General features: G+C 39.5%; 1 protein-coding gene across 1 annotated transcript; it reads left to right on the top strand.

Annotated features, from left to right (window-relative positions):
* Window positions 1–604: 604 nt before the first annotated feature.
* On the top strand, window positions 605–25,238 carry zmp:0000000760 (collagen alpha-1(IX) chain). The gene is made up of 27 exons (XM_056260176.1): window positions 605–697; window positions 1,291–1,403; window positions 1,901–2,024; window positions 5,414–5,807; window positions 8,771–8,848; window positions 8,943–9,044; window positions 9,124–9,177; window positions 12,931–12,984; window positions 13,062–13,115; window positions 13,194–13,247; window positions 13,466–13,519; window positions 13,623–13,676; window positions 13,775–13,828; window positions 14,490–14,543; window positions 14,674–14,718; window positions 14,807–14,860; window positions 14,960–15,013; window positions 15,834–15,887; window positions 16,030–16,101; window positions 16,178–16,213; window positions 17,769–17,813; window positions 17,907–17,939; window positions 18,182–18,328; window positions 21,737–21,913; window positions 22,870–22,960; window positions 24,443–24,520; window positions 24,651–25,238. The coding sequence occupies exons 2-27, from the start codon at window positions 1,343–1,345 to the stop codon at window positions 24,899–24,901; spliced, it is 2,328 nt and encodes a 775-aa protein (XP_056116151.1). The 5' UTR covers window positions 605–697; window positions 1,291–1,342; the 3' UTR covers window positions 24,902–25,238.
* Window positions 25,239–25,976: the final 738 nt, after the last annotated feature.

Here is a 25,976-nt window from a genome sequence, read left to right as displayed (position 1 = left end):
ACTGAGGCCTGGTTAATAGTTTAGGAGAGTAGGTCAGTTTGTGGCCTAGAGAATGTTTGCAGAGCTCTGCTAGTGCCTATCTGCGACATACTACATCCATCTCCTAGTGCACTATCTACACAGTGATCCACTGTCTGCCCAAAACTTAACAGAGATACAGTTTGACTTTTCTTGTTTTCGGTGTCTATCCTATCTGAAAGTTCAGCTAGCAGAGTTAGTTCAAATTAATGCTGAAATGCTATTTTTTAATAATGATTTTATCGGTCTGCCCAAAGTGGAAGAAAATAAATATAATCTACTTGTTATGAAAACAATCTGTGTAAAAACCTAGTTGTCATTTTTGGGGCAGAATAAGTGCCAAACTGCATGAAGGCTCTATGATGCAGCTGACACACATCACGATCACCTGAAATGTGCATAAACGCACCAGCATGGATAAAAACGTCCCCAAATGCAACGTTTGACTGCAGAATGGTTGTGTGAAGAATGTGGAGGTCAGTGTTTGCATAGGATAATGTGCTGGAGGGATGAAGGCCTCGTGGGCCCGAGGGTGGAGTGGAGCTCACGGATCAGGTTCTTCTCAGCAGGTTTAGGCTGAAGTCACATTGGGACCAGAGATGCTTCTTTAAAATTGCCTTTATGATCACTGCTGGAACAGCCCAGGACCAATCTGCAGTGAACAGCTTCACAGGAATATGTAAGTACAGTATGTGTTTTATAGCTAATTTATAAGCAACTGCTCTTTAGTTCATTTAAAATGTGAGCTGCAATTCCTGAAGATGGCAGATCACAGTCTGTGTTAAACCATTATTATTCAGCAGTTAAAGTCTTTATACTGTAAAGTTGATAGCGAATTTACTGTACTGTTATTGCATCAATTAGTGTGTTTTTTGTATTGATTGTCCTAGTATTTTTAACTCACTAAAATAGTAATAGAAAAATCTGAAATATTTACCTTAAAAATAAATTGTTGTTTTCACAAAATAGTAATTCGTGTGATTAGGTACAAGCAATTTATGCAAATGTTTGTGAAGTGTATCTTTTACGGCAGTGACCTCCTTCCCATTTCAAATGCATTTGTAATTTCAACATCTTTATGTTAATTCTATTGTTTATAGAAGCATTCAGCTAGTGTTATGTACCATTTTCCATTTTGTGAAATTTTTAGTTTCAATGGACATTTACTGTATGTTATATACTTTTCTGTAGTTGAATTATACAGGGTCTACATGTCAATGCTATTAAGTTTTCACAGTTGTTTGTTCCATCTTATCTTTCTCCCTTTTGCAGGCACATTTAAATCCTGACCGTCTTGATTTCCAAACTTCCAGCTTTGAACAAAATGCTGGTTTTCACAATCCTCCTGGCTGTCTTTGGCCTGGTCAGATGTCAGGAATTACTAAGTAAGAATCTAACTGACCACAAAATGCAGTATCATATGAGGATTATTGTTTCAATGTAAATTAAATGGCCATCAGATTTTAAGATTATGAGCAGGCAGCCAGATATCAGGTGAAGTCAATCTAGCTATGAAAGCGTACATTTGCTCCTCTTATTGACCAGTAGAGGGAAGCACGGACCACTTTAAATGATTTCTGGCCAGTATGTCATCATCTGTGCCGTAGGGTTGCTTGATGAAGATTGAACTCTGTCATGGCCTTTTTTCTTTCTTTTTTTCTTTTTTTTTGGAAACTCATCTGTCAGCTTAATACAATATCCAGATTCCGTATTCAAATGTTTCTATTAGCTTTTTCTTTCATTTTCTCTACTAATGAATAAAACATGACAGACCTAATTTATACTGCGAATCTTGAAGCCTAAATCCATAAAATCTTGCATTTACTCAGAAACCGGGCTTGACTTTCCCCCTTCTGATCGCTCCATTTGCTCTCATCTTTAGCTTATGACCTGTTGGAAGAGTTCGGCTTGTCCGAGTCAAGAGGGGTGAGAAGGGTCAATGGGTCTGAACCCGATGCGGTGGCGTACCGCGTTAACCCGTCCCTCCACCTCAAGAAGAGCACGAGGTATTTATATCGTCCTTCTGACATAATACTTTTCCACTCTTTCTGCTTTTCCACTGAGTGTAATCATGCTCGCCTCCAAACAATATCTCTCATTTCCTGCTCCTGCTTTTCAGAATCTTCCACTGCTATAATCTGGGTTTGTATTCTGATTTGATCAAATATATGCTCTCACATCATCTCTGTTCGGGATGTATAGCACAGATACACAGAGCCGTCTGTCCTTAAACAGCACAGTCATCATCCTGAAATGCTGCTATTATATTCTCATGTTTTTCTCAAGCCTCAGCAGCTGTTTGTTCGTGTCAGCTGTGGTTATGGCATATGCTGGGTCTTTCCTTTTGTGTGCGTGGGCCAACAATGCTGTCCACAACCACCTCCCACTAACATCCCCTGCTTGAGTGAAGAGTCCTGAGAAGTACATGACTGTAAAACAACCACCAAATGTGATCAACAACATCAAAATAGAAAACAAGAGAGAGCTGTGCTACCACACAGTGCGTAAATGAACATTGTTCTTGGAAACATTAGCTGCTAATTTCAACAAAATGGCCCTCTTAAAAAAACAAACAGGAGCATAAATGGGAATTGGAAACCATTGGAGACCATTTGGGTTAGATTAATGCAAAACTTCACGTAAGGTCACTGTGAAAGACCAATGTAGAGCAAAAACATAAGCATGTTTTTGGAAATGGTAACCCTTCAGTACCACAGTATACTGTATCAGTTACACTGTAACCCATAGCTTAAAGGGATAGTTCACTTCAAAAGGAAAATTCTGTCATCATTTATTCACCCTCAAGTTGTTTCAAACCTGTATGAGTTTCTTTCTTCTGCTGAACGCAAAGGAAGATATTTTGAAGAATGTCAGTAACCAAACAGTTATCTGAACCCATTGACTTACTTAGGCCTAATTTCCCCCCCTACTATGTTAGTCAATGGGTCCAGCCAGTTAACTGTTTGGTTACTGACATTCTACAAAATATCTTCCTTTGCATTCAGCAGAAGAAAGAAACTCATACAGGTTTGAAGCAACGTGAGGGTGAGTAAATGATGACAGAATTTTCATTTTGAAGTGAACTATCCCTTTAAACCATAGGAAATATTACTAATATTGTCATCATATTTATACTTGTAATCAGGGCTTGACATTGACTTCTTTGCTCACCAGCCACTGTGGCTAGTGGTTTTCCAAAGTTACCAGCCTCTCAGCATTTTCACTGGCCATAATTTTGACATCGATACCATGAGGGAAAACTGCCATATGGATATTTTTTATATTATTATTATTAAAGGTGCTCTATGTATTTTTTAGCGGCCTCTAGCGGTGATGTTTCAGATTGCAACAAGAGCGCTCGTGCTCGTGTGCGTGTGCATCTCAAGAGCGAGTATTCAGTGCCGGCCACATGGAGACTTTCAACGCAACGGCGAAAGCATCACACAACATGCTGGAAACTCATGTAAACTCCCACTGCAACGTTACAATAATAGGCTACTTTTATCAGCTTGACGTTGAACTAATGCCTCATGCTCGTACCATGATAACCTTACATTGACTGCATTTAGCCGACATGTGGTGTTATCTAGCATTAAGCATTTCACTAACTATTCGTGTATCTTTCACAATCAGCAATGTCAACATAGGTGAATGTATAATATGATAACGAAAACGGTGAACTAGACTGAACAATTTCAGTGTAACAGTAAGACAGTAGGAAGTAACATTACTGTACTGAATGTGTCTAGAAATGTTTATAATAAACAATATGATAGTAGTGGGATGAGTAACGTTAGACAGTAGATCTAGTACATAAAATAAGTTACATCCTAAAGCTCCTACTTTTTGTTATCCTGGAACAGTTTTTTGTATTCATTTCATGTCTCATGTAGTTTACCTTGCTATTTCATTAGAGTTTACTTATTCAAAAGCTCTGCCGATGTTGATCCGTGTTTTCGTCCTGAGTCGATCAGAATCACGTTTGGCCTGACGAGCTTTAGCAGATAAAACTTTTTTTTGTTTTTTATATTTTTGTGGAGTTAGTGTTGGAGTGTGTGTTGTGCTGGAGGCAGGGGTTTTGGGGTGTTATCAGACTCCATGTCGTCAGCTGCAGTGCCGTCGCATAGACTGTATATAAAAAGGAGAGAGGCTCGGGAGCGCGCGTGCACGTCACATCCGATGGATTTCGCAGTAAATCCGACCCGGAGACTTCACATAGAAATATGAATATTGGCCTTCAGAGGTAATAGCAAAACCCGACAAGTGGATCATTGTAATGTGTGATTACAACCTCTTCACACACAGGCAATAAAAAAAGGATTCATTTTAGAAGAAAAGCTACATAGAGCACCTTTAATATCATAATTTGCAAGTATTTAAGTCTGCTGTCGCTTTAAGACCTGATGCACGGATCCGTTATACTGTTACAGATGCATTTTCTTTCTCCACTGTTTACGTTCACTTAAAACAGAACTGACTGTGTTTACGTGAATACTCACTAAGTCCGTCATTTTGACATTGTTTTGTGTGTATTTGACCGTTTAAGCGCAATAAGCAATAAAAAAAGAAGAGGCGGCTTCATGTGTGTGGACTTTGGGTCTGAGCCCAAATTTGCAGGAATGAGTAAAATTACACGCTATATGCGCAATCCCACGCCGAAATTCAAGCCCTGTAGCACCAACAATATTCATCCGGAGCGAATTAAACGAGTGAGTGGAGGCGGGTTTGTGTGTAACTCGCTGTCGGAGAGATGAGAGAGAGAAAGAGCAGCTGATCTTGTGTGTCTAATCTGAGGAAAATGAGTATTGGAAGCATTTCGGATATTTCAGTATCGACGTATCGAAAAATCTGTATTTTTGACAACACTACATTGCACTTATTATTATTTCAGATACCTTTTTAAGACTACAATAGAAAAATATATACATTCAACCCGCCAAAGTGGAAAGTAGTAACAGTGACTGCGTTACACACCACTGCTGAAATACACACACATGTGGTGGGTCGATGAGTGTTAATGTCAAGCCCTGCTTGTAATACATATTCATTTAATCTCCATAAGAAAATCTCCAACGTTCCAAGAGTGCTGATACAAGCCCAATTTTCTTCAATCGTCTCGTCTGTGTTTGGACGTTTTAGACATACCGGTACTGACATGTCTCCGCATTAGTGCTGGGGACTTTTAGCAGGTTTTAGCAGGTAGGCAAGTTTAAATGGGAGACATTCACTCAGCCAATTCTTTCAACAACACCGATTCATTCAGGAACAAAACACCAGCACTTTGTGTAGCTTGGAGCTGCGCACAGGTTGATCCTGATTTGGCCTTGTCTGCACTGAAATTTTCTTCCTTTCTCTTTTCCCTGTGAACTGCACATTCGCCCATCCCTCCATCCAGCGACATCTACCCAGGAGGTCTACCGTCAGACTACTCTATCATCGCCACCTTCAAAGTAACCAAGGACACTGCTAAAACATCCTGGAATCTGTGGCAAGTCAGTGACCCTGAAGGACGGGACCAGGTGGGCCTTCGTTTTCAGGGCGACACCAAAACCCTGGACTTCTTCTACACCAGCCCACAAGGCACACAGATGCTGCGGACCTTCCAGAGGGTGGAGAAAGTCTTTGACGGCGAGTGGCACAAGCTGGCACTGAGTGTGAAAGGAGAGCAGGTGAAGCTCCTGGTGGACTGTGAGGAGGTCAGCGTGGAGCCTCTGGACGAGCCGCGGCCGCTGATCCGGCATGGCTTTACCTCCATCGCCAAGAGGGCTGTAGGTGACCGCTCGGTCTCGGTGAGTACCAGGGACAGACTCCAGTATAGATCATTTACCAGGAATGCTGTCATCGTTTACTCACCAGCATGTTGTTTATGTTGTATACTCAAAAGGAGAAGTTACAAACTTGAAATTTATTTCTGAAATGTAACTTATTTATAATTATTTCCTCCAGTTGGTTCTCATGCGCCTTGTTAGTCTCATGATGACCTAATGCGCCATGCTACATGTGAATATGAGTAGCAAATGAGATTTAGACTTACATTTTGCTTTAACTTTATAATGCATTTTGTCATTTGTGAAACTCAAGCACTCATTCACTTTTGTTTTATGCAAAAGATCAGCATGAAAGTAAGTCATATGGGTATGCGTGAATGATGACAATTACATTTTTGGGTCAACAATGGTTTTGTTTGTTTTGTATTTTTAATTCCAACAACGTATACTTTGCCTGTGTTTAGTAGTGAGGGATGGGTAACTACCTAATGCAATACATGATTCATTGCAATGAATAATATCATAATCGTCGGACCATGACTGTACGCGAGCATGAGAAACCCCAATTTTAGAGTTGCCGTTATAGACGCTTCCTAATTAAGTCAAGTGTACTAAATAATTTTAATGAAATTGCAGATAAATAATTAAATAAGGGCTATATTTTTTAAGTAAACTTTTCCATATTTTCCAAGTATACTTTATTGTTCCAAGTGTACTAGTATACTTGTAAGTGCACTATTCAGTAGTTTTTTAGATTAAATTTTCCCACTCACAAGTTTATAAACATATTTGTTGAACTTTATTTTACAGTACGTGCACTTATAGTGTACTAAGAATGCTATTATCCAGTTATTGTAATTACTATAATAAGTAGGCTACATAGTGTGTACATGGGGAACAGGACTGTTAAAAGTATTAAATATGTTTGTAGCACTTTATTTTAGTGTACTTTAAGTGTAATAGTAGTAGACTGAGTTTGTTTTTCTTTTCTATTGCAACTATACGGTGCAATATAATTCAATTGAACTTATACTGTTAGTTTACTAGCTATATACTTCTCTCACCAGTTGAATAGTTTTCATACTGAATAACATCATACAGAACTTAACATAGAATGCACTAACAAGATGGGGGAAAAATGTCAATGACACCAACCAAATGTTTATCTGTTTCTGTATGTTTGTAGTACTGTGAGATCAAGTTCATTTCCACCCATAAAATATGTACTCTTTTAACTCTTTCCCCACCAGCATTTCTTTTTTAAAGTTGCCAGCATCTTTTATCCTTTCCACAAAAGTTTCATGGCCCCCAGAATATTTTGTTGTATGAATATCTAAACATTCATTATATCAAAGAACAGAGAGTCTGCTTTAATATAAAAAGCAACATTGTTAAACAAAAAGCTGAGACATTTGGGGTTTTGTCAAAGACCACAACGTGCATATATAAGCAATGCTTTTATGGCTTGTTTCTGCTTCTTTTTCGCATGTGTTTTGATCAGGAGATTCTGCACTCTTTCAGAAGATGTGTAATAGCGCCCCCTACAGTATAACAGTGAAAACACAGAAAGCCGGAGAATTCCATCAATGGCGGGGAAAGAGTTAAGCTATTCCACATCAAAACTTGACTTGTTAGTCTAAGAAGCCAACATTTGTGGAAAAAAAGTATTTAATAGGCAAACACAACTACAAGTATTCTTAGAATACTAAATTATAGGGAGGGCAGGCCATAGGGGCTTGAGTGACTGTTCAGGCCCTTCCTACGCTACAAATGACCTCAACTAGAATTATATTGTAGCACAAAATACACAAAAAGGTTCCTAGAACAATTAATAAGCAACATGCATACCCCATGCAGTCAAAGTTTAGAGGTAATATTAAATAGCCATTTATAATACAATATAATTCATGATTTGCTCTCTACGTTGTGAGAAGATATCAAACCCCTGAAATAACACTATGAGCAATAAGCTGGAGATTATTGGCTGGAGATAATAAAATGGATAGTTTTTTGTAAAAAATGTTATGGCAAATTATTAAATTTAATCAATTAATTCAGTTAGAATAAAAAGACACTACATACTGCTTTTACCAGTCAACCAGCCAGAAAACCAGCACTACTTGTGTATATCATAAATATATAAAAAAAGAAACCCCTTACATTTTTGCTAATTTTAATGACATTTCTATAACAAGATGATTTCAGTGTGCAGATCTCAGCACTGGACGAAAACTGAGTGGTGAGGGGATTCTAACTCATCTGATTGGCCATTGCTTTCAAGAAATCATCAGATATGTTTGTGTAAAAATGCGTTGTAAATAGAAACAACCTATTTATATTAGTTTCAACGCTTTCAAGAGCACAATCACCAAATCTGTTTATGTTTATCAGATTATTATGAGAGTATTCGCGAGAGTGCAGAATTCAGAGTTCAGCTCGTGCACTGAACAAAACTCTGGCGTTTCAGCGATTACTAATCTTAACGCCTCTGATTGGCCGTTGCATTCATAAACTCAGCAGAGTCGTGTGTGATTGGTTATAGTGCGCAAGTCTGTAAAATGCGTAAAAAGTATGATGCAACATGAGCAGATCTAAATTTAATGCCGCAATCAACACTTTTCATTTAATTTTTCTTTTTCACTTTATTACTAGATTTAGTTTAAATGTACAGGTGCATTTTTGCCCGAAGCCACTGTTAATTTTCAACCCATGGCCAGTGGAAGGGTAGGCCTTACACATGCTCCGCCTATGGTGCCGCTCCTTGCACAATACTATAGCATGACCTCAAGACACTTTTACCATAGTGCATGATTTAAAAACAAATACATTTTGATGTCTCCATCACATGACCAGCTCCATGTTTGGCTTTTATGACATTGTAAACTTGCTGGGCAGCTCACCAGGTACAGCACTGAACTCTCGATGTGGAGCGCAGCAAGCATACCCATAATAATATATCTGATAAGTATTTCTTTCTTGTGCAGGTGGATCTGCAAAAGATGCAAGTCTCCTGTGATGCTGATCAGGCATACTCTGAAGGCTGCTGTGAGCTCTCCAGCGTGGTGAGTCAGTTGCCCCGCGTGTGGGATCTTGCCTTTTTCTGCTTGAGTTTTCAGCTGTTCGTCAGCCTGTTCTCATCAGCCTGATCCTCAACAGTGCGGAGGATATGCTGAGATTGGTTTAACTGCAGGAAGAGGAAGAGCAACCTGTAAATGTGTACATGGACAGCCGGGTGTCCAGGGACGGCCAGGACCCAAGGTAGCCAAAACCTTTGTTCTCTCTTCCTAAACAATAAACTCTGTAATGCAATCTCTACAACTGTATCCTTCTTCCGTAGGGTCACAGAGGCCTGCCAGGGAATACGGGAGAGCCCGGCAGACTGGGAAACTGGGTAAGAGTCCTGTCTGAAAACTCTCACCATAGTGTGGGACTCTGCTGTGTTTGAGTTGGTCAAACAATAAACGGTAGCCGCTGGTCATTAAGGTCTTAATGAGAGGGCATTAAAGGACAAACATCCACAGTCAGGAATGACAGCAAGCAGAGAGGATTGAAAGAAGAGATAGATGAAAGAGGGAATTAATCTGGAATAGATCCTCTCTGGGAAGTGAAGTTGTGGAAAATGGAAGTCTAAGCATTACTGAAGTACAGCATGATGGAAACAAGAGTCAGGACTCGCTTTGAGAAAATGGTAAACACTGTGGCTTCTCCCATTCGGCAGAGCATCCTGTGGTGGGTTTTTATTTACTGACAGCTGCTGTAATCACTGTCAGAGACAGGCTGTTACTATTCTAATAACTAAAGCCCATCAGAAGTATGTGGCATTCGTAACAATTAAGAAAAACCTGTGTGTAAAGCAGTGTTAAATAAAATTGCCACTTGCAAAGGACAAACCAAGAAGGTCTATAATCGCTCAATGGTAGTTGCTTAGCTGGTGCAACAATCCTTGGAAGTATGAGATTTGCAATCTACAGTCTTTGTTCATGGAACCATAAGGATTTTCAGGCAATAATCTAAGCTGTAAATGCCATGTGATTAATCACAATAACATTTACATTATCATAATGCTGATTGGCTGATGACACGAGAAGTCTATTTCATGTTTTTAAGAACTCTACAAAAAAAAAGGTAATGGTAAACATATAGCATGTATTATATTGTACTATATTATATGAACTATATTACATTGCATTATATTATATTATACAAATTCTAATAAATATCTTGCATGAACTGGAAAGGTTCAACCATATAGTTTTCTTGGAAGGTTTCTAAGCAATTGTCTTGGCTTTGTTCAGACAAGCATTTTTTGGATTACTGTACTGATTGTAAAATCCTTTTAGTTGTTTGCAGCAAAAAAAAAAAAAACCCACATGATTCCAAATTTTACAAACCCATTCCACACCACATCCATATGTGGTTTGAAATCTAATTAAAGGCAGACTTTTGGAAATGCGTTAAAGTCTTAATGGTCAGATCAGATTTCAAGTAGGTTTTTTTCTTCATTTGTGATGCGACATGATAGTAATGTCTACAGTTGTCTGATTCACTCATTTACACTCACATTGCATTCAATTGAGGTGAATGTGTGATGTGAGCAGTTTTGTAAAGTCATATGCATGAATGTTTAAAAAAAGTAATGCCTTATGTTTATGAAGTCTGATACATCTTATGAGTTGAACATAAGCAGAGGCAAAATTTCCAGTTTTCCTTCTCTTTCCACATTGACAGCTACACTCTTATCTCATTACAATGGCAACCGATGGATATAGATTTATACAGTAACAACATTGTCTAAACTAACACATGCATTTTTTGCAACATGTCAATGGTGACAGTCAGTCCCAAAGATTGGATTAAAAAAAGAAAAAAAGAAAAGACACTGTATACGTAAATACTTTGAATGACCTACTCATCCCATGAATTTTAAATTATGGTGACTTGTGGCTTCCAAAAAAACAAAAACAAAAACAAAAACTATATCAGCACTTAACAGCTTCATAGTTCATGGTAGGTCTTGAAAGGTTTACACATTATCATCATCAAAAAAAACTTCCGGTATCGTTGCTCTGTCGGAAATGTTCTGAGACACCGCGCGAAATGTGACTATTTAAAATGCTTCCAGAATCATTATATTTACGGTACACCCACTTCCTTTTGAGTTGCAGGGGTATAAATAAACAAACGGAAAAACCAGTTGTGGCGTCATTCTCCCAGTCTCTGAGAAGTCGTCAAAGGGAGCAAAACCATTAGAGTCTAAACAGGCCCTGCAAATATACAGGACAATGTCTGCCGATCAGCTTAATTAAAGGACATGGCATAGCGCATCAGGATCCAATTACTTGTATACATTTGGGCTATGCAAGCACAGTTCATGTTCGTGAGCAACCTTGGGGGGAAAACTTGATTCTTTCCACCCCAGAGTTATGACTAATTTACCTCTTTGATCTAAGTCCAGTTCTCTGTGGTGTGCTGGAATAATATCTTTAAAAGTCAGCCCCGGCAGCATGTGACAGAGTGAACGTGCTCTTTTCCAATTACTAAACTTGAAGACACTCGTGCAAATCAGTCAGAGAATCTGTACTATCTTTCCAAAAACGCATGTTCATTACTTTGATAATCTGGGACAGTCAGAGCGCTGCATGAGGGGATCTGCCTGATGGATTGTACAGCAGAGGGGGGCCATGTGGTATTTAGTCCCTACTGAGTGCAAACACACTGTATATCTGCTGCTGTGTGTGGTCTCCTTTGTACCTGGAAGAGTCTGTAAAAGCCTTTACTATGTTTTGTGAACGCCTTTTCCCAAAGGTTACTCCACTAATTGCAAAGTGTGGCTGTAGCACAGAATTTAATGTACCGAGGAAGCTGTTAGCTAACTGTGTTAAGTGACTCTGTGTTTGATAATGGCCAGTCAGTTTCTTGAAAGTGACGAACGAGCAAAGCAACTTAAATGCAACAAAGTTGAGCAGAGTTTAACCTTATGCAAAAGAGCAGTGATGCACTGTGGAGAGCAATGGGAATGCACTCAGTGATCTACCACTGGAAACTGCAGTCCAGTAGGAATGGCTACAAGCAACCAACAGCAAAGAGACTCAGCACCTCCAGGGGTTTAATCTCTGTCAGTGTGTCAACAAGGCTTACGCCTGTTTCACACCGGAAGGGTAGGCAGTGCGAAGGAAGTGAGTGCCGATTGTCCTTTCACACTGGTGAAAATGAAACTGCAGTCGATGTAGTCCTCCAATTATATTCAGCCTGCCAAGTGCTTCTGTTTATGATTGCTTCAGATAGCCAAATAACCTGTTGTGTAGTTACTTTGTGTCAATCCAGGGCATTTTGACCATGAACAATGCATTGTTGCTTTAACTGAGAATGAGCAGCACAGTAAAAATGAAGTTCACAGCACTGGAAGCTGGAAGCGTCTGCTTTGCTCATGCTATGCGCTGCCTTGACATGCAGTGCGACTGTTCTAAAAAATGTGTTGATCATACTCATACTCGCTGATACATCTACTGTGAAACCGGCCTTAAGAGGTTCTCACCTCCATTTAACATGTTTAAATTTATTTTGGAGAACTTCACAGATGTATCCCCAAAACCAGTGAAGAAAAAATCTGCATGATAATGGCTTACATACAAATGAAGGGAAGAAAGACATTACATGATTCAACCAAATTACACATTTGACCTCTGTGGTGCAAGAGCAAGTTAAATCCCTGTTCAGTGTTCTGAAGCATTAAATCACCAACATATTGTTAATGCATTTACGTTTTAAGAAATACATTTGCAAGAAAACAAACTGTGCACAGGCCATAAGAAGTTAAGACTTCCACTGCTTGCCATTTAGAGTAGGTTTTTCTCATTATAACCCTGAAAGCTATTGGCAGTTGTTCAATTGTGTGAGTAGGGATCCTGTTTGGTCAAGTGCATTTTTATACCAACATGGAGGGAACCGTTTCCAGCCGTTCTGTAGCTCCAGGCTGTCATATAGTGGAATACATGCTGCCTTTTTCCAGCACCGTAAACAGAGTTCTTTACGTCTTTGGCCAACCTTATTGGCCAATTAAAGTCTGCATCTGTTGCCGTTGTTACATTCTATTTACTATTACAAGCCATTTTGCAAGCATTCATCTCAAACCTTCTTGTTGCAGGGGATACGTGGGAAGACTGGAGATTATGGACACATAGGAGAACCTGGGCCTAAGGTGAGTGGCTTCATTGTACAGTCCTTGGGTTGGCACCGTTGTACAGACCCACTCAAGGGTCAACTTGTGTCCCACAGGGTGAAGAAGGTATCAAAGGAGAAAAGGGCATGCGAGGACTTCGAGGCCAGGAGGTAATACATTAAACAAGTGCAAAGCCCACTTTGACAGCCTTGTAGCTTTGCATTGACAAATGGTCTTCTCTCACACAGGGTGGCAGAGGACCCAAAGGCCTGAAAGGGCTAAAAGGAGCTTCAGGCCATAAGGTAAAAACAGTATTATTGTAGTCTACTAAATCACATTTAGACACCAACTGGTTGCAAAAAACAGCCAATATGGTTGATGTTTTATCTAATGCAACAGCACTGATACCTTTTTTGTGCTAAAAAAATTCTCTAGAAACCAAATTTTAAAAGTAACACACCAAAAAATGATTATGTTCTGTATCATTGCTATAAGTGTAATGGTATGCATCTGATCAAAGGGAGTGCGAGGGACACCTGGAGAGAGGGGTGAAACCGGCCAGCAGGGGGAAGTTGTATGTTCTGTTCTAAAACACTTTGCTTCGATAAAATATATGTGAGATGGATTGTGTTATTGGGGATATGAATGACTCATTTGCTCCCCACCACATCTCCCAGGGTGCAGCAGGAGAACGGGGATACGAGGGGATTGCGGGCTATCAGGGAGTGAAGGTATGTTTTCTCCCTCACTCCGCTTTGTTTTTGTCTCTAAAACATTTGTTGCTGTGTTTGGTTGGAAATCTCACAATTCACATTCTTTCTTGGAACAGGGAAATGAAGGCTTACCCGGAGCTGAAGGATCTCGAGGACCACGGGGTCAACTGGTATAAAAACAGGCTGGGGACCTTCTGCATTTTGCTGCATGACATTTGAAAGCCATGGGTCGATCTTAAATTGGAAATTTGACACCTTATTGGATTATCTATGCATGTGCACATCTCTGTATTCATGGAGGACAAGGTGGAAACGTTTTAGGATTCTGGGGGTGAATCTCATGAAAAAAAAAATGTTTGGGCTAAATTTGACCCCAAAATCAAAAGAGCAAACTTTATTATGATGAAACAACATAATGCCTATTATTAGACTTATTGCGATTATTTATTTATTTATTTATTTTTGCTTTGGGACAATTTTAAAACATTATGGGCTGGTAAAAGGAATGCAAAGATTCAAGGAAACCCACACGCTTCAAATTCCTGATCTTTTGGGGTCGGGAGAGGAATGAAATTGTCTGCAGGGAATATTTAAACATTAACAAAATTGTCTGCAAATGCCATCTTTGAAAATATGGTGGTTTGGGGGAATATTAAAGCTCAATTCAGTATTTCTAAGATTGCGTACAGATTCTGACCCAGCTTGTGTGGACGTCCTGCCATATACAATCCGTTGACATCCCAAGTAGTAAAGCATGTAGTCTTTTTGAAATGATGCAAATATCATGGGAATCTGACTTGATGTTTATAAACTGTCTCTTCTCTGTGACAGGGGATTGTGGGAGATCCCGGTGAGCGAGGAACACCTGGAGACAAGGGAAAGCCAGTACGTATACTAGTTATCACATTCCCACAAATCATGCTGCTTTTTACACTCCTCTGCTAAGCTTAACCAGTCAGTTGAATGATAGAAAATATATTTATTTGGCACACACCTATCTTTTTACTCTCCACAGGGTATTCTAGGCCCAAAAGGAAGAGTTGGTGGAATGGGGGGAAAGGTTGGTAACTTGACAACCGGTTATAATGACAAATCATTTGTTGACCAGTAAGTGAAATGTCTAGTGTTGCTTCCTTTGAATATATCAGGGTATAGTTGGTGATCCAGGTTTGCAAGGGCGAGACGGAGACCCTGGAATTGAGGTATAGATTGGGGTTTCCTATTAAAGTTCAGAAATAATGTTTTCCAATGCTTTCATGCTCACAAGCTTGCTTAAAATGTCATGGTATAAATGCATGCAGGCTTATCAAGGACCACAGGGACCCGAGGGAAGACATGGCCAAGTTGGCGAAAGGGTAAGCTAACTCTTCCTAATCAACCACTTCCTTAGAAACCTAAGAATTAAACCATTCTTGTAAAAAAAAATATAGAGGAACAGAATGATTTTCATGACATTTGATATTTAACATTTCTTGACCTGTATTTTTCCTCTGACGCTCACTTAAATACTGTAATTTGTATACACTAAACTACTGATTAAAATCTGCTATCCAGCTAGTGAATGTAAAGCAAACTGATGCAACACAGAACTCATAAACTATTCAACAGTTCTTTCCAGTGAATCACTCACTGAACTCAACATAATCTGACAAATGTTAAGACCTGTTCACACCTAGAAAGATAACTATAACGAAAACTATATTAGTGAAAATGATTCCCCCAACTACGATCCGTTGCACCCCTAGTCCACACCAACGCATAATATCGTTCTGTTTATTCTAAGCACGTGCTGCAATTTTGTCGTCTAAGCTCTTTAAAGCAGGATGGATGCTAATTGGCTGTCAATGTTTTTTATCGTTCATCAGCTGAGTAAATCGTTCTGAAAGTGATTCCAACGATATTGCATCTCTGTACTGTTTTCGCTATAGTTGTGGTGTGGACTCTGCTATTCTTTTGTTTTATGCTTTGTGTTTTGATTGATTATTGTTTATATATATTTAGAATAAATATATAAAAAATCCTAAAAGAATCGTTAACGAATCAGAATTGTAAGGGGAAATCAGAATCAGAACCACTATTGCTAAATTACTTTATGAACCCCATCTCTAAAGAAGCATCTGTCTGATTGGGTATTGTTGTGTGTGCTTATGTAATGTGCTTGCATATTTAACACAGGGTGAGAAAGGTGAACATGGGCCTCCAGGGAACATGGGCCCTCCTGGACTCACAGTAAGTGCTGATCTATTTCAGATCTACACTGATCTATATGTGACTTCTGTAAATTCCACCTAAAAATGTTTTACCTTGGACGTTTACGACATAGAAATACACCCTGCCTTCTGGTAGATTTATAAAGTGCTATATTCTCCAGGGGCCGCAAGGTTACAAGGGCTCTGCTGCAAAGCCAGGAAGACCAGGATTTATTGGGCCCCCTGGAAGAACGGTGAGCTATATTCCAAAACCTTTAAATTGAAATTCATATCTTCCAAAATGCTAAAACATGCCATGTCTCTTCATAGGGGCATATGGGAATACCCGGCAGACCAGGCCCCAAGGTAATGATCTCCAATCCACTCATTTATGAAGCACAAATTTAACACTAACTTGTCTCATTAAAAGGGCATTTTGAATCTTGCGAGACACCGCAATGGCTAAACAGGGCATGATGTATATCATAAAAAAAAATCTCCTGCAAATCATTGTCTAGTTGTAAATATAGTATATTTCAATATCAGTTCATCAATCTTTATAGAGGGGTCACTTCAGATGTATAAGATCATGCGCCATGTGGCTTACTGAAACAAGATATCCCGGGATCCTTAAAAAAACTTTGAGGCCTACATTTTCTTGTGTTGTGCTTTTGGCATCTATACATACTGAATCATTACAATGAGCATTTACAGTGAGCAGCAAACCATCTGATGCACAAATGGGCTAAACTGCTGTGATAGACAACCATTTAAACATTTGTGAAATGTATACTAATACAACCTGTCATCAGATTTGTTGAAGCCTTGACAAATTGCTGCAATATCTTCTTGAGATGTGGGAACTGACCCATTCACAAAAAAAAGTGAATGGAGGTAAGCCAGAACACACCCGCCGTCATCTGAAAGCTTAGAACCTCAGCATGTTTTCACACTGGAGTCATGTCTGAGCAGCGCAGCCCTTCGCTGGTTAGCGCTGCAGTTTTTGGCTGCATATACAGTCTCTTGGCTCTGAGTGCAGTCACACTACATAGTGTGTTAGACTGAAACTGTTTACTGCTCTGTCCTCATTCCAGCATCAACCCTCCACTGATATCTAAACTTCTGAGAAGATCACCACACTTCATTTAAACATGTCACTGCAGACAAGACTTTTCATCCACATATTTGAAAATAATCAAATTTCCACAGGGGCTCTAGCATTAGATGATGAAGCATCACATGGTGTTAATAGAGCTACGTCTTTTCCTTCTGTGGTCATCAGTTATCTAAACATTATTTCAACATTACGTGGATATTGCCATAAGTGCTGATGACTCTTAACTAGTGTAAAGGCACATTTACCAGAACATATTTTGTGAAATTTGAATGACTGGTCTTCAAGGTAAGAGCCTGATGTTATGTAATGTAATATACATGGTAAGAAAATTTTAGAAAATGGAAAGCATACAATAGTTAGAAAATGGAAAATACTGGGTTTGTTCCTGCCCCTTTTCATTATAAAATGAAACAGGGTCTTTGGTCTAGAAGTCAAATGCACACACATCCAGAAAGAATTATAAAAATAGTTGTTGCTAGCAGAAACATTGTAGCAAACACATGGAACATCGTGTTCGTTGAGTAGAGCATCTGTAGAGTAGTTGAGAGCCAGAGTAAACAAAATTAGATCTCAGGCTAATGTGTTAAATTCCAGGGCAATTTTCTAATTAGGGCACATTACACCAAATGATTTTCCTCAGAGTTTTGAAGCTTTCTTTTCACACAAACACAAAGTGATGAAAAGCGTCTCCACCATTTCGGGGTTTCCTCTCACAACACCTTGAACACTAATTTTGAACTACAAATCACATTTGTTGTATCAAATCCTGAATGCAATCGCAAACATTGCTTTTGTATCTTCCAGGGTGACACTGGCATGCAAGGGATCCAGGGAAGCAAAGGGCAGAAGGTAATTATCGACTCCAATGCATTTCATTTAATGTTGACACATTTCCATTATCATATGGTTCTAGTTTCTCACAACACCACATTGTTTCCACAGGGTGCAAAGGGAGTCAAAGGACCTAAAGGCAGGGTAAGACTGTCAGAGTTGTTCACTTTTTTAGTTTATCAGCGATGGGTTTAATCTGTCCACTGTCACAGCAGCAGCAGAAATCCAGTTGCATTGCAAAGAACCAAGTGATGGCCACATACTGTTTGAGTTCCATTTCGTATTTCTTTCCAGGGTTGCTGTCGAGATATCATTGAGAAATATGTACACAGTGTAAAAGTGCACTTGCTTGTTTATGGGTGTGTTTGTATTTGTTTGTTTTCCAGACAGGAGACGCCGGTGTGCCAGGGCAACAGGGAAGCAGAGGAAAGCGAGGCCCTGCTGGAGAGTCGGGTAGAAAAGGCCGTGTAGGCTCCAAGGGCGTGATAGGAGACGGCGGTCCAGTGGGCTTTCAGGGCCCTCCAGGCCCACCAGTAAGTCTGAAAATCCAACTCTAAACTTTCGTTTTCCTGTTGTATGCTATGGTTGGAAATAGTATAAAGAGGAAGAGACTGGCCACTTGAACTGGAGAAATCATAAGGCTCGCTATGCTGGATGTACAAAATGTTTTCAGTTCTAAGAGCCAGTCGCCTTATTGCTAAAGGCACAGCTAGAGACCTGCGTCAGATATTTCAGTCCCGCTCTCAAAGGATTCTGTCCCGCTTGCACTTGCTCCCGCAAAAACGTTAACTTCTCCCGCCCGCAACATTCCTTTTTTGTCCCGCTCCTGCCCGCAGAAGCCTGCATAAAAGTATAAATGGATTTTTTTTTCAGTACATCCATGAAATTTCCATGAAATAGTTTCAAGTTATGTTGCCTAGCCACAACCTACACATCCCAGCATAAACGCTCCCGATAAATTACTTGTTATTTAAGCATCAACATTCACTTTTAATTTTAATAGAAAAGCAAGCATAGGCTGCTGTGTGCTTAGTTTGGCATGGCAGAATGCGCACAAAGTGCGCTCTTCTAATAATCCCTAAAAAGCTGACATCTCAGTTTATCGCAATGTCACTGAACTCCATTATAATCAATAAAGTTGACTGCACAATGAATCTTTCATAATATCTACACTTTGTTTGTTATAATCAGAAGATTCGCCTGCATGCAGAATTCAGCACTGAACAAAAACCCTGGTATTTTGAGCAGTGCGTGGATTCTAACTTGTTGAATCTAGTTAGCCATTGCGTTCAAGAAATAAACAGATGTCTGTGATTGGCTAAATTGCTCACTTTTCAAAAAACATGTTATAAATAGAAACTCTATTTTAGTTGTTCTTGTTGCTTTTGTGCAATAGATGAATAACACTTTTTTTTTGTTGATATTTTATTCTTAGATATTTCTATTTTGCGGGAGTCCCGCAAATCGTTTTATTGCGTCGGGTCCCGACTCCCGCGGGAGTGCAGGTCTCTAGGCACGGCGTCATCTTATCGCTCTACAACGTGTATAGGTTGGCTAGATTGGACTCAAATATATTTTTTTTATTGGTGATTTGCACTGTACCTCAAGGTGCAATACACTGTGATGTATTACAATATCATAATCGGAACGTGACGGAATCTGCACCAAACTCGTGACGGAGTGTAATTACATGAGCAGTGTATCTCTCACCACATAGAATCTGCTCTGACAGTACTGAGAAACACCAGACTCTGAGTTTACACTTATTTAGACAAACGTTTTTTCCCAACTGTATGATATGATTAAGCACAAGTATAAATAAAAATATAAAGAAACAATATTGTGTGCATATGTCGGTCGCCCGTCATATCAGTAAATAGAGAAAAGTTGTTTCGGCTACTTTGCCGGATCTGGTGTGGGAGTGTCAGAGGTTAGTTGTCATAATAAGCAAGAAAGGTTTACATTGAGAATCTAGCTAAATCTCCTACCTCCAGGGAATCACCCGTTTTAAACAAACGCTAAACAGAGGCAAAAAAAAAAAGGCAGAACTCATAATAAAACAAGAATCAACATTAGCTCAGCTTTTCAAAAATGGCGAGAACTGAGAGATTTGAAATGTTGTAAAAGCGACTCAGAGATGGCTTTTTTAATACTCAGCAGGTGAGTAAGTTATTTTATTGAACGGATAAATTGTCATATGCAGCTCAAAAGCATTTAGGCTGCATTTACACTTGCCATGAACATGCAACCTGTATCCGGATGTTGTCCACATAAACATTGAAAAGGCAAGTGTGAACGCGCAATGTTATCCGATCAGCGTGTCCAGGTTCGGAGGTAGTCGAGGACGCATTGTGATCGGATCTCAGTGTAATGTAAACGCGATCCAGCCATCGTGTCTGCATTCACAGGTGGACGTCACACAAAACCCTGCACACTGTCATTATTCCCCCTTTTCTCTCCAGGAATTGCTGCACGTAGCTGTGTGGTTTTGCGATACAGTCGAGTGCGAAGGACATCGCAAATATACTGAAATGTTTGCCTCCTCACCCGAAAGTTGCAGAACCATTCATTTTCTGTAAAGAACGCGCATTTTTCCCACCACAGCTGGCAACGTTCTCGGACCCATATGTTTCTCTGTACCGTTTCCATTACAGCATCTATCCACATTATTAGTACTTGCAGCCTCTTCATCCTCCTCATTTTGCGAGATTTGTAAAATGTCCCCCGACTGAAAACCCACCACTTCAGGTCGAGTTTGCACCGGAGCCATCCTTTTTTTTTCTCTTCTTCTTCTTTCACGAGAAAGCGAGATCCGATCTGTTATCCAGATACAGAAAGCACTTGATGAGGACAGGTGTAGACGCACCGTGTCCTGATTGGCTTATGATCCGATCTGCTTGATCGGCTCACGGTGATAGCATGTTAATGCCAAGTGTAAACGCAGCCTAACAGAGTTCATTGTAAAGCATTGTCTATTTTGAAGGCTCATTTCATTATGGTTGTTGTAGCACTGTTCTGGAATTTATTTTCAAGGAAGTACTGTGTTCTACAGTACTGTCTTCAGCTTGAGATGCTTTCCATCTAAACTGGTTATATCTCTTAAGCCTAGAAGTGAATGTTTTATGAGCAGTAGGATCATCTCTCGGTCTTTTTTTTTGGTTATGAGTAAGAACCATGTTTCTTCCACACAGTCACGCAGAGACGAAGCACAACCAAAACAATGTTCTTTCACAAAATTCATGCAGTTTTTTTACCCGCTAGAGGGCCAAAAGCTACATAGTGTACCGTTAAGTATTAATAGAATTCTCTGGCCAAAATATTATGATGTACTGACATATGGTTGTAATGGCACTTTCCCCATTTAAGCAGATACAGTAAAAGCTGTGCTCCTAGTCCTATTACCTAGATAGACAATAGCTGCCTGGACATGTTGACAAAATGGCTGCCACCTGCCTGAGGGACTTTATGACTTTTTGTTATGGTCCATTAGCAACCGAGGGTCCATAAGTAACCTAAGGTCCATAAGAAAGGTGAAATTCAAGCGTTCCTCCTTAAACTTAAATGAATGTCTGTTTAGGGCTTTGTTAAGTGTTTTCGTTTGCATTTCATCTGCCGACTAACAAGCTTCACCTTTAGACAAAGCCTTCAAAACTTCTGGGAGATTTAGTCCTTGTGGCACTTGGCGTAACATGCATGAAATATGTGGTAACCATTTTGGTGTCAAGATCGCTAGTAAACGCTTTCTCATTAGTGCAGCTTTCTCTGCAGCTCGGGGCAAGGTTTTCATTTAGTGTGGCTGTAAATCCATAATGAGGCTGGTGAAATATTGTTGGCCGTATTTATTTCTCCTTCATTACGCAGCCACACATTTTCAGACTACTATGGGCGAGAGGTGCTCTGATCTGAGCTCCATGTTTCAGTGGTAATGATCTCTCTCGTAGGGCCCCACTCTCCCTGCTCAACATGTTATTGAGGTCTGCAAGCAGGTGGTGCTGGAGCAGATGTCCACATTCGCCAACTCTGTGAAAAGAACTTGTGCAGCCGTGTGCCCGCTCTATGGAGACGTGCCAATGGGCGCCCCAGGTCCCCCAGGATCGAAAGGACCACCTGGACCTCCAGTAAGTTTCCCACCTCTGAGAAAAATTACCCCACTACAACTCTGGAATAGTCTAAATTTTGCTACAGTAGGCCTTGGAAACAAAAGCATTTAGATGTGGTTTGTTTTAAACATCACAGTAAGCACATGTTAAACCTGTTTTAGCCATAGTAAAGTAAGGAAGAACATGCTCCATACATCAACTTTCTTCCAGGCCAAGTTTGATATGTACATAGTGTGAAGGCCTCTGGAGAGCGTGCAGCAGTGTTTGGCAGTATAGATTGGAATTAAAACATCCAGAATGTCCATGTCCCCGTGAAGACAAATAGGAAGTCACAGACTTGCTCCGTGTTGAGTGGTTTTTGGAGAGAATCCCACCTTCACTGGAGTGGAAAGCCTTTCCATATTTCTCAAGCAGATCTTTTTTTCAGACTTCTCGAACATTTTCACCCAAGGGGCCCAAAGGCCGATAAAAGTTCACTGAGCCTCAAATTCAAACATGTAAAGGGTTGTAAAACAGAGTTGTGAAAAACTGCACATAACGTAAACTTCAGGATCAGCATAGCAAAGAGTCTACAGACACTTTGATTCTTCTAGAGGGAAAGTTCACCACTATCATTTACTCACCCTCATGTTGTTCCAAACCTCATGTTTTACAGAATGTCTAAGCTACTATTTTACATACAACCAAAGTACACTTTTGCCAGTGGCTGTTAAGCTACAAAAAGTCTCCTGAAGGCATCAAATAGCATTGTGTAAAGAACAGACCTCAATTTGATACAGCGCAGAGCTGGTAATTGGTAAGTTGCCGGTTTGATTCCCACAGCTACCATGATTGTACCCTTGATCAAGTCTGTTCCAAGGGGGTTCCAACTGCAATAAGGATACTGTCGCTTTGGACAAAATATGTCTGCTAAATGACTAATTACTAACAAATAACTAAATTTGCAACTATTTCTGGAAAAAACATTATAATAGGGTGATCCTGGCATTGATGGTCTTAAAGGAGAAATCGGACAGCAGGGATTCTACGGAGAACCCGGTGACCTGGGCAGACAGGGCTCAACAGGTACAGTAAACCATCTTCACACTGTAGTGCATATTGTACAAATAGTAGCTTATTGGACATGCAGCAATACAAGGGTGGTCCTCCACGTTAATCATATGCGGTTGCCTTAGCGTCAGATAGCGTAAAAAGTTACAAATAAAGAATGTGCCCAGATATAGAGAAACAATAATGCTATGAAGGGTATCTGTCAGTATTGCTCTTGGCTGTGTTCATGCATGATTAACTATCATAACAAATACTTCTCAGCTGGAGAACCTGCCCAAGTAAGCAGACCATATGACAGATTCACCTTCACAAGGAACTGTTGTCTTTTGGAAAGGGATGTGTCATGAAATAAATACATAAATAATGTCAGTCTGCAAGCATCATTCAGCAGAGGGAAAGTAATGGCTTTATTAAACATGAGCAGATGTGCGACTCCTCTGCCAAACAGCATTAATGAGGCAAATGAGTATACAGGTGCAATAGTTCAAACAAAGTGTTTAAAGAAAAGATGACCTATATTACCTTGTTTTGACAGTATCAAATAATATAAAAGTTAAAAATGTCAAGAAAATAGACAAATGACTTACTTGCAGGTAGGGTTTTGGATCTATGTTAGGAAGCTACTTTGAAACTGTTGCTTCTCAATGTGCAGGTCCTGCACATTCTTTGGTTTTCCAGGATCATCTGTATATTTGAACCCTTTCCAACAGTGACTGAATGATTTTTGAGATCCATCTTTTCACACTGAGGACAATTGAGGGACTTATGCACAACTATGACAAAAGCCGCAAACAGTTATTGATGCCCATGAAGGCGACATGATAAATTCAGAGTCAGGGGGGTGTAAACTTTTGAACAGGATGAACCGTATAAATTGTTCTTAGTTAGTTGGAATATTTTTGTTTACTGCTCTTCAGAAGCTACATGTTTCCCAGAAGACAACTTTATTTTTTAACCATGTTTTTAATAGTAATAATACAAAATAATAATAACAAAATGGTTAATTTGCCCTATGGCCTGAGATGCTGGGATAGGCATCAGCGTCCCCACAACTCCACATAGGACATAGGAAATTGTTTTGGAAAATGCATGGATGTATAGATGGTTCACAACTGAAGCTATGAAAATCAGCTAAATCACTGCTTCTGTGCAGGGGCAATGAAATGTAACTATAGCACTAGTTGTTCATATTTTACTGAATAAGCATGTGCGGTTCAACAGTACCTCTTGCATTGCATGTCATTTCAAAAGCTTGGTAGACATTTTAGACATTCAGTTATAAATGACAAGCCATTATTTTGCATTGTTATTTAGTCTGGCAGTGACGTCATGTATCAGTTTCCAGCCAAAAATGACTATTTACACATAATTTTATACATTTATTCAGTAATGAGCTCAGCACAAACATGGTTGTTAATCAGTATAAAGAACGTCTATTTGAGGTGCTCCTGCCGGATTTAGATGGTTGTTCATTTTAATAACATATGTTTGCCACAGGTGACAGGGGAGAACCAGGAGACAAGGGAGGCAAAGGCTATGGCCTTCCCGGACACATTGGGGAGCAGGGACCAAAGGGTAACATAATAATGACCAAAGAATTAACCTCGCTCTCTTGTAATAGAAGTATCACATGAGATCAAATGAGTCTCACTTCCATGACGACTATGCAGACTGATTTTTATTACTTTTTCTTTGATATACCAAGGTAAGCGTGGGCGACCTGGCCAGGCATTTGATGGGCAACCAGGTCGGATGGGAGAGAGAGGCCATGTTGGCCAGCTTGGTTTGAGGGGCCACCCTGGACTACGTGGAGTTCCTGGAGTCTGTCTGACATCTGGGTGTGCCTTACTTAATGCTACTTCTAATGGATCGCCACAAGTACCTCTGCAGGCACCTCAACGGGCACCTCAACCATCACCTCAAAGGGCAACTTCGAGGCTCAGAGGACGCCAATGAATGCACCCTAGAAGGAAACATTGTGACATTTGGATCTCAGTGTGTGTTTAGTAGTATGGCGGAAGGATTAGAAACCGAAATTGTGAGGTGAAGGGCAATTAATGTAAATATAAAACTGAAATCCATTCAAAGACTGAAACACTGATCTAAAACTGTAAAATGCAAAGCTATCACAAACTGCAAGACATTAAACCTGTTGACCAACTTTTATTAATAATGCAAATTAAGGTAATTTAAAGATACAGATAAAGTTTGCATACATTAACCAATGTATATGTAGTTTCAAAGTGATCTGCACATTTCTCAATTTTATTTTCAATGAATGCTGTTTATAATAAAAATGAAACAATTAATATCTAAGCCCTCCTCCTCTCTCTCTCGATCGACTTGCAACGTATTATGTGTTGTTGTTTTTTTTAAGTTATGGGAGATTCAGAACTAAATTTCAGAGAAATCGTAATGCTCAATAGGTTTAATTTTTGCTTAATCTAGAACATGCACCTTAGCTGGACGTGTACTACTGTTGTAAATTTTTAGTCTTGATTTGAAATACTTTAAACATTAAAGGGGCCAATAAATTTTATTTTAATCTTTTGACATGTCATACTATAACACATTCTGTAACAAAAACGTCTTTTTTTTTAAACCGAGCTGAAAAAAATGACTCGTTTTGCACTTCCTCCAGTTTGTTAGGTAATAGAGATGAATACATCTGCCTGCACAGAGAAAGGGTAGTGGCTGTTTATTTTCAATTATGTGAAGTAGAGCATTATTAGTTTGATTGGTTAATTTCACAGTGGTTTCTTTGGTAATTCGATACAGGCTTTACAAATTTACGGATGGAACAGTAATGCGACAACATGTAAGTTTTAATTATATTGCCTAAACAGTGATTTTTGATATGTAAGTGAACAAACAATTTTATATCCCATTATAAGTGCATCTCAGGAAACATTATATAATTTTAAAAAGCAATTTATGACATGGCATGATTTAAATTTATGGCAATTTAAACATGCAAGTCTGCACTTAGAATAAATAAGATGACATTTGTGGCCATTTACATTCTTAAAGT

The sequence above is a fragment of the Rhinichthys klamathensis genome, unplaced genomic scaffold, assembly GCF_029890125.1.
Source record: "Rhinichthys klamathensis goyatoka isolate OS25496 unplaced genomic scaffold, OSU_Roscu_1.1 h1tg000174l_1, whole genome shotgun sequence".
NCBI lineage: Eukaryota > Metazoa > Chordata > Actinopteri > Cypriniformes > Leuciscidae > Rhinichthys > Rhinichthys klamathensis.
This window is presented reverse-complemented; position numbering and strand designations above follow the sequence as displayed.

What these genes read in the sequence shown, in the direction of transcription:
- zmp:0000000760 (XM_056260176.1), top strand. Translation starts at nt 1,343, where the DNA reads ATGCTGGTTTTCACAATCCTCCTGGCTGTCTTTGGCCTGGTCAGATGT. An exon ending in GAGGACCACGGGGTCAACTG is followed by an intron (nt 13,829 to 14,489) that starts GTATAAAAACAG and finishes TCTCTGTGACAG; the next exon opens with GGGATTGTGGGAGATCCCGG. An exon ending in TCAAAGGACCTAAAGGCAGG is followed by an intron (nt 17,940 to 18,181) that starts GTAAGACTGTCA and finishes TTTGTTTTCCAG; the next exon opens with ACAGGAGACGCCGGTGTGCC.